We start from the raw sequence: 8,738 nt of genomic DNA, 5'->3' as shown, positions 1-8,738 counted from the left end.
AAAATTATATCAAATCAAACATTTCTGAAACTTTCTTGCTTCATTCAGTTTCATAGATGATGTACATTCTTTGTATAGACTGCTATAGATGTGCTACGTAGATGTGATAAAATGTCTTGATTTTACACCAAATGCAATTTAGGTGACTGATTTATTTTAAGTTATTTGAGTTTCAGGGGGGGGGAAAAGGGCCAAACTGCACAAAGTCAAAAAAAAATCTTCTAAAATCGATGGGGCATACATGGTCTCCAATGAGGCCAAGGATAGGGTTATTGGTAAAGGGTTGGTTCATAATCAACGTAGAATAATAAATAAATGAATCGCAGCTATTCAGAAAGCAACAGCCATCTCTCCTGCCCCAGATTCACACTTCCTGTGTTCTCCAATAGTATCTCGTGTTCAAGGCAAAGAGGGGGGAGGAGGAAGTCCCTCGTCAGTCAGTCAGTCACCAGATCTTGTGGACCACAATGATCTGATCCCTCCTCCCTGTACCCACCCACCCCACCACCACCACCCCATAGGCGGGCCGTTGCTATGGCAGCCTGCTGACGCTCCGAGGGGAGGGGGGCGGAGGAGAGCAGGAGAAGGGAAGGAGGGAGGTGTGCGGAGGAGAGAGAGAGAGAGAGAGAGGGAGAGCTCAACCCTCCGCACACACAATGGTAGTCTTTCAGTGAACGCGACGTTGCACTAGGACCCTGGAGGAGCGGTGCGGGCCAGCTGGGGAGGCTGCCTAGTAGTGCTGTGGTGGCGGCGGGGCAAGGCAAGGCAGAGAGAGCAGTGTAGAGCTAAGAGAGAGAGAGAGAGAAACACACACACACACACACACACACACACCCTGCTCACAGAGAGAGAGAGAGAGAGAGAGAGAGAGAGGGAGAGCGAGGAAGACTGTCGGCACGCCGTGGCCCCTCTCTCTGTGTGTATGTGTGCTGCTCAGCGCCAGAGACGAGGAGGAGTGAGCTGTGGGGCGGACATGGAGGGGAGGCAGAACGAGCAGAGCAGACTATAGGAAACAACTGACAGTGTTACAGTTAGGAGACAGACAGAGAGAGAGAGCGAGAGAGAGAGAGAGAAGTATTGGGCAGCAGAGGAGAGAAGAAAGAGAGGAAGAGGGGGCTCGTCTGGAACGCAGAAGGATTTCTAAGGTGACTTTTATGGTTCTTCTGTCGGCTGCCTGTCTGTCTGTGTGTGTGTGTGTGTGTCTAGGGGAGGGAGGTGGGGGGGGGATAAGGGAGGCTGGTGACGTGCGTGTGCGTGCGTGTGAGGAGGGAGGGAGGAGGGGGGGGGGGTGAGTGTTGACATGTGTTGCCTTGCTGCACTAAAAGGAGGGTGCAGTATCTGTGTGGCTGCAATACATTAGTGTGTGTGTGTGTGTGTGTGTGTGTGTGTGTGTGTCTAGTCTGTTGTGGTACGGTTGTTTTTCGACGAGTTATTATTAAAAGGGTGGGACTTGTTGTGTAGCTAAACAAGCGAGCTGACCGCTGTGTGGACTGGAGTGAAGGGATCACAAGGAGTGCATACTTCATACACCTCAAAGACGGAGCGGACCACGGTCCGTTCCTAGTGAGAAAGCGAACCAATTCCAACACGCACGCACTCCTCATCCCAGGACTCAAGTTTAGGGAGAGAGAGGGGGAGAAAGAAAGAAAACAAAACTCCCCTAAGAGCTCTCTCTCTCTCTCTCTCTCTCGCTCCCCCTCCCTCTCTCTGGGAGAGTTTTAGTTAAATGGTGGACTGTAACTGAAATATACGACATTGTCGATAGTAGCCAGAGAGGTTGAAGTCATGGCAGTTTTGGTCGGTGGTGGTGGTTGGTTGTGGCTGTAAAACCGAATGATGAACGGTTAGTGTTTCGGGAAGCTTTGAGAGATCTGGTTAAAACTGTGAATCAGAAGAAGTGATTGGATGATATAATTGGTGGTTGTTGTTGTTGTTGTTGTGTTGCCGTTTCTTCTGTATAGCAGCCTATGTGTGTGTTAGTGCGCGCGAGTGTGTGCGCGACAGTCGGCAAACAGGTTGAGGGAGGCAGATCTGATCAGACGCACAGCAACAGTGGAGAGAGAGAGAGAGAGCGTGGCACGGGCTGAGCAGTAGCACATCGCATTACACACAGACGAACACACACGCACACACGCACACTGAAAGCTTCTGCCAGTGCGAACAGCTGGGAGAAACTGCATCTGCGTGCGTGCGTGCGGGTGTGTGTGTGTGTGTCAGCAGCGCCCGCGAGCGTGCCTCTCTTAATGCATGTGTCTGATCTTGGCACGTGCACGGGGGTGTTTGTTTTCGTATTATGCTACTGTGTGTAAAGGAATGTGCGCGAGCGTGTGTATGCTTGTGTAAATATGTGAGCGCGTGCGTCTGTGTACGTCCAAAGCTGTGTAAATATGTTATGCACTGGGAATGTTCTCTTTCCATGTCAAGTGTGTATCTTTAGGTTACCTGCCTCTCTCGACTCTGTCTGGAGGTCAGATTGGAGGGGCTATCTTTTATGTCTCGGAAAAAGAGAGAGGGGCATAATAATATCCATGCCAGAGGTGGAGAGAGGAGCGAGGGAGGAGGAAAGAGACAAAAGAGGCAGACGGAATTGAGGGAGAGGGTGATGGAAAGGCGATATAGAACAGAAGAGGTGATGAAAGAAGGGATGGAGGATGGATGGAGACGGTAAGAGAGATAGTGGATTGAGGGGGGGGGGGTGAGGGGTGCAGTGAAAGCTGACTGGTGTCCTCCTAGGAGTGCTCAGAGTGCATCTCATTCATAATTCATCTCCACGAATAACAACGTTCATTCACATATTGACCCCCCCCCCCCACACCTTTGCGCTCAATGAAGTGCTCGCCCCCATGCCTCCCTCCCACTCTCTCAATGGACACCCCTACAGTGCCGTCAGTCAGCCAGTTGCTCCCCCTAGACCCACATTACCGCCATCCCGCGGTTTAATGTGGGGCAATTCCGAGATGCGAAGGTGTCACGTGTTGAAACCAACAAAAAGCGCAAATGTGTTTCTCTCCCATGGTTCTCCAGGCTGTTATAAGTAAATTGGCTACTTTGCATTTGCAAACTTTGAAACTTTTAAATATGTTGGAAATTGAATATGCTGTGTTGTGTCCCAACTTTGCCACAGACACGGGTATAGGCCTATGGTGGGTGTAAGGTTGTCGGTTTGATTCCTTTGATTGGACCAATGTAGTCCTACACATTGAGGCAAGTCTATATTAATGAATGTATTACTAATGAGTCGTTCAGTGTGCATTGAATAGTATGAGTATGTGGACGAAAAGGATTAGTGAATAACAGGAAGGGACGGATAAAAAGAAGGGTCAACGTTTGTCTCACGGTGGTTGTGAGAGTTTATGTGCTGTTCACACAACAAGTCTTCAACACACAACCTTCTTTTAACCCAGGAAATCCACCGGTCAACACACACAGTCAGTGGGAGTGTAAGGCAGTGGTGCCTGGCTGCGACCCGGCACCTGAGTGGCCTTCTTCACGGGCTCTCCCACTCAGGGACACAGGCAGAGATGGTATCAACAGCAGACCGGTTGATTCAAGAGGTGGCAAGATGGTACAAGTCAGAGCAGATGGAAACTTGTCATGACAGAAGCTCTCTCGTGGATGTGTGGGGATGGCAGATTTAACCCATGTGCATTGATTACCTCGATGTGCAAACAGGTGTGTAGCCACACCTGCTCCTAGGTCTAATTAGCTTGATCCAGGGCATGTGTGGCTGCTTAAACCAACCATCCCAGCACCACCACATGCCCCCAACACCAACCCCCCCCCCCCCCCCCCCCCGCCCCAACCATGGAAGGAACAACACTGACATACCTTGACAAACCAAAAGACCGGACTCTGTAGGGTTACCATACCTACCAAAAATAACTAAAACAAGTGTCCAAACAATTTAAAACTTTCAGGAGACCTGGAACCCCGGACCAGCACAGACCATGAGGCGACCCTCTCCCAGCGCAACAAGACAGACTACTAACCCTACCCCCCAGAGCAACAAGACAGACTACTCCTCTACCCCCCAGAGCAACAAGACAGACTACACCTCTACCCCCCAGAGCAACTAGACAGACTACTCCTCTACCCCCCAGAGCAACTAGACAGACTACTCCTCTACCCCCCAGAGCAACTAGACAGACTACTCCTCTACCCCCCAGAGCAACTAGACAGACTACTCCTCTACCCCCCAGAGCAACTAGACAGACTACTCCTCTACCCCCCAGAGCAACATGACAGACTACTCCTCTACCCCCCAGAGCAACAAGACAGACTACACCTCTACCCCCCAGAGCAACAAGACAGACTACTCCTCTACCCTCCAGAGCAACAAGACAGACTACTCGTCTACCCCCCAGAGCAACAAGACAGACTACTCCTCTACCCCCCAGAGCAACAAGACAGACTACACCTCTACCCTCCAGAGCAACAAGACAGACTACACCTCTACCCCCCAGAGCAACAAGACAGACTGACTCTACCCCCCAGAGCAACAAGACAGACTGACTCTACCCCCCAGAGCAACAAGACAGACTACACCTCTACCCCCCAGAGCAACAAGACAGACTACTCCTCTACCCCCCAGAGCAACAAGACAGACTGACTCTACCCCCCAGAGTAACATGACAGACTGACTCTACCCCCCAGAGCAACTAGACAGACTACTCCTCTACCCCCCAGAGCAACTAGACAGACTACTCCTCTACCCCCCAGAGCAACAAGACAGACTACTCCTCTACCCCCCAGAGCAACAAGACAGACTGACTCTACCCCCCAGAGTAACATGACAGACTGACTCTACCCCCCAGAGCAACTAGACAGACTACTCCTCTACCCCCCAGAGCAACACGACAGACTACTCCTCTACCCCCCAGAGCAACAAGACAGACTACTCCTCTACCCCCCAGAGCAACTAGACAGACTACTCCTCTACCCCCCAGAGCAACTAGACAGACTACTCCTCTACCCCCCAGAGCAACAAGACAGACTACTCCTCTACCCCCCAGAGCAACAAGACAGACTGACTCTACCCCCAGAGCAACAAGACAGACTACTCCTCTACCCCCCAGAGCAACAAGACAGACTACACCTCTACCCCCCAGAGCAACTAGACAGACTACGCCTCTACCCCCCAGAGCAACAAGACAGACTACTCCTCTACCCCCCAGAGCAACAAGACAGACTACTCCTCTACCCCCCAGAGCAACAAGACAGACTACTCCTCTACCCCCCAGAGCAACACGACAGACTACTCCTCTACCCCCCAGAGCAACAAGACAGACTACTCCTCTACCCCCCAGAGCAACTAGACAGACTACTCCTCTACCCCCCAGAGCAACTAGACAGACTACTCCTCTACCCCCCAGAGTAACAAGACAGACTACACCTCTACCCCCCAGAGTAACAAGACAGACTACTCCTCTACCCCCCAGAGCAACAAGACAGACTACACCTCTACCCCCCAGAGCAACTAGACAGACTACTCCTCTACCCCCCAGAGCAACAAGACAGACTACTCCTCTACCCCCCAGAGCAACATGACAGACTACTCCTCTACCCCCCAGAGCAACAAGACAGACTACTCCTCTACCCCCCAGAGCAACATGACAGACTACTCCCCTTCTCCCTTCCGGAGTGTGGGGCCTTGGGCTGCTGTGTTGGCTAGTGGAGGGCTCAGAACGGCTCTTCTGTGTCCCACATTGGGTGACAGTGTATCACTGATGCCTGCCTCAGGCCACCTGGGTGGCTTTCTCTACAGGGCTTAAACCAGCCATCCCCACACAGCAGCACAGAGTGAGCCTCTACAAACGGTGGCTTGCATCAGAAATGTGAGATGTCAGCTTCCCAAGCTCTATACCGCTCAGTTAAAGTCAGGGATCATCAGACCTGCGCAGTATATTATGGGCCAATACCTTTTTGAAGTGTAGGACTCGGGATCGATATCAGCAATGAGAAAAAATGCTATTGATGTGTGTCCTTAATTCATACGTCTCATGTTAAAGCTGCAGAGGTAAAAGTGAACCAGTGAGTCAGGAGTTAAAAAATCGAAGGTCCATTCACACAGACCATCAGCATCGTATCTCCATTCAGTCCATTCAGTTTAATACAACCCTTAAAGGAAAACTCCAACATTTTGGGAAATTAGCTTATTTGCCATCTACCCTGGAGTTAGACAAGAAGATAGATACCTTTTTTCTTCTCTGTGCATGCAGTAGGAATAGGAAGACGCGCACCGTTAGCCTAGCTTAGCGTCAGTCACTGGAAGTAGGTTCCTCCATTAGCCTAGTTCCCAACGTCTTCCTACTCCTACTGCATGCACAGAGAAGAAAAATGTATGCATCTTCTTGTCTAAATCCAGGGTTCCCAAAATGTTGGTGTGTTAAGATACATACCTTTTTCTTCTCTGTGCATGCAGTAGGAGTAGGAAGACACGGACCGTTAGCCTAGCTTAGCGTCAGTCACTGGAAGTAGGATCCTCCATTAGCCTAGTTCCCAACGTCTTCCTACTCCTACTGCATGCACAGAGAAGAAAAATGTATGTATCTTCTTGTCTAACTCCAGGGTAGATGGCAAATAAGCTAATTTCCCAAAATGTTTTCCTTTAAGATTCCCTCCTCTCTTTATTGGCTGCGTTTTATATTTTTTTTACTGTGCCGTTTCCAAGCGTTTTACAAACTCAGGACTTTATCCGAGTTATTCTGGTCAGGACCAAACTCTTTCAAAGTGGAAGACTCTGGGATTCAGCAGTGTTTTGATCTACCTTACAGTAATGAGGATTCAGCAGTGTGTTGATGTACCTCACATCGGTAATGAGGATTCAGCAGTGTGTTGATGTACCTCACGTCGGTAATGAGGATTCAGCAGTGTGTTACTTGATGTACCTCACGGTAACCAAATTTGTAGTTGGAGTTTAGAAAAATCTTCCCACATTTTGAAGTATTGTCCAACAGTTACAGAGGGCCTTGGTTAATAACGGTGGGGTAGTTTTGATAATGTACTTCTACTGAACAGTATGGACATATACCATTTACTATGGCGTCATTGGACAACAATAATTCACATATAGGCTAGATTAATCCATTCCCTCCTTTCATTAGAGAGAGAGACTTATTTAACCTGCTTCTGTGAGTCTAGTGTTGCTTTCATTTCCGACATTTTACACTTGGCTTTTGGTATTGCTTTTCAGTATTGGGAAAATTCTGCAATACTGATCTTCCTATTTTTAGTGCAGTAATTGGCCCAATATCCCCTACCGGTTATCCCTGCCATGATTCAAATAAAACAAATAGTTTGACCACCATTGATTATTACAGGGGGGGGGGGGCTGCTTTTAAAGGTGCGATGAAAACACAGCCACGGGTCTAAGTGGCCTAGATGGGTTTAGAGGGGGATGGATGTGGATGTATGTCTCTGTGTCCCCCAGGTTTTAACAGTCTTCAATAGCCCTCCCCACTGTGCTGAAATGGACTTATTGTCCACAGCTTCCACTCCACTCAATTAGCCACTCTCGCTACTTAGCAGCACTGCGCTAATGCAAGTCACATACACACAGGCATGCGAACACACACACACACACACACAGACACACACACACACACACACACACACACATGGACAGATTATACACACATAACATACGCACACAAACAACATGCAAATACACACACGCATGCATGCGCAAGCACATAAACACACAGGTATGCAAGCGTGCACATTCAGAGGTATGCAAGCACACACAGAGCAGAGGCACACAAACTATATGTAGGCTACATGGTGGACGTGTGCATTTATACCCCACATGCACACACACACACACACACACACACACACACACACACACACACACACACACACACACACACACACACACACACACACACACACACACACACACACACTCACTGTGCCCCCACATGTCAAGTATAAAAATAGAGCTTGTACATGAAACAAAAAGTGTTTTATATTAACGGCGGTTGATGTCATGCCTGGTTGAGAACCATAGCAGATGGATATAGAGGCCAACTTGACTTGGCAGCTTCGGTGTGTGTCTGTCTGCTCAGTTTTGGCTTTTGAGCTTCAAGGTAGATTTTTATTTTATATATATTTCTTTCTTGGCATGTCGTACTTCTTTAAAGGCATACATGTGCTGGAGAGGATGAATAGGGTCAAAAGTGCTTGTGTGTGTTTAAATGTGTTCTGTGTGTGTGTGTGTATGTATGGCTGGTGCCTTAGCGTGTGTTTGTGTTTGTGCGTGTCATAGTTTGTTTAGAGAAACATCTGTGTTGTATTTCTGTGAGATGAGATATTTTCCATGCAAATTGTGGTGTGTATGTACACACAGTATGTGTGTGTGTCTGTGTGCATTTGAGTCACCCAAAATGTTCAAAGCTTTAAATTGGAGGGCATTTTTCCACTTGTAAAAGAGTGACGTCTCTCTCCATTGTTTTGGTGTTTGTGTGCGCGAGTGTGTATGAAATGATCGCTAGTGTGTGTGTGTGTGTGTGTGTGTTGTGCATAATGTGATATGCAGAAAAGTATCTTATCACCTATTAAAAGAGTATAACGGTATCTTATCACCTGTTTAAAGAGGAGAGGTCGCTCTTGTTCGCAAGCGTTCACATCTTTCAAAGTCTGCGTGTGTGAAATCTACCATTGGTGTGCGAGAGTAGACATTGGAGGCATGCGGTGACGCTGCTGTGGTTGCTAAGCAACACATAGACGTGGGTGGAAGG

At 48.7% G+C, this 8,738-nt stretch overlaps 1 protein-coding gene across 1 annotated transcript in view; it reads left to right on the top strand.

Annotated features, from left to right (window-relative positions):
* Positions 1-241: 241 nt before the first annotated feature.
* The window catches only part of LOC311228302 (forkhead box protein N3-like), a gene marked incomplete at its 5' end in the record, with an annotated part of 161,922 nt that continues 153,425 nt past the window's right edge, over positions 242-8,738 (top strand). Inside the window, 2 exons of the mRNA XM_084314210.1 lie at positions 242-282; positions 989-1,145. Coding sequence (XP_084170336.1) covers positions 242-282; positions 989-1,145 — 198 coding nt within the window. The remainder of the gene's footprint in view (positions 283-988; positions 1,146-8,738) is intronic.

This window comes from Notolepis coatsorum (genome assembly GCF_963971535.1).
Source record: "Notolepis coatsorum genome assembly, chromosome: 5".
Classification (NCBI taxonomy): Eukaryota; Metazoa; Chordata; class Actinopteri; order Aulopiformes; family Paralepididae; genus Notolepis; species Notolepis coatsorum.
The sequence above is the reverse complement of the archived record's forward strand: the minus strand, read 5'-3'. Positions and strand labels throughout refer to the sequence as shown.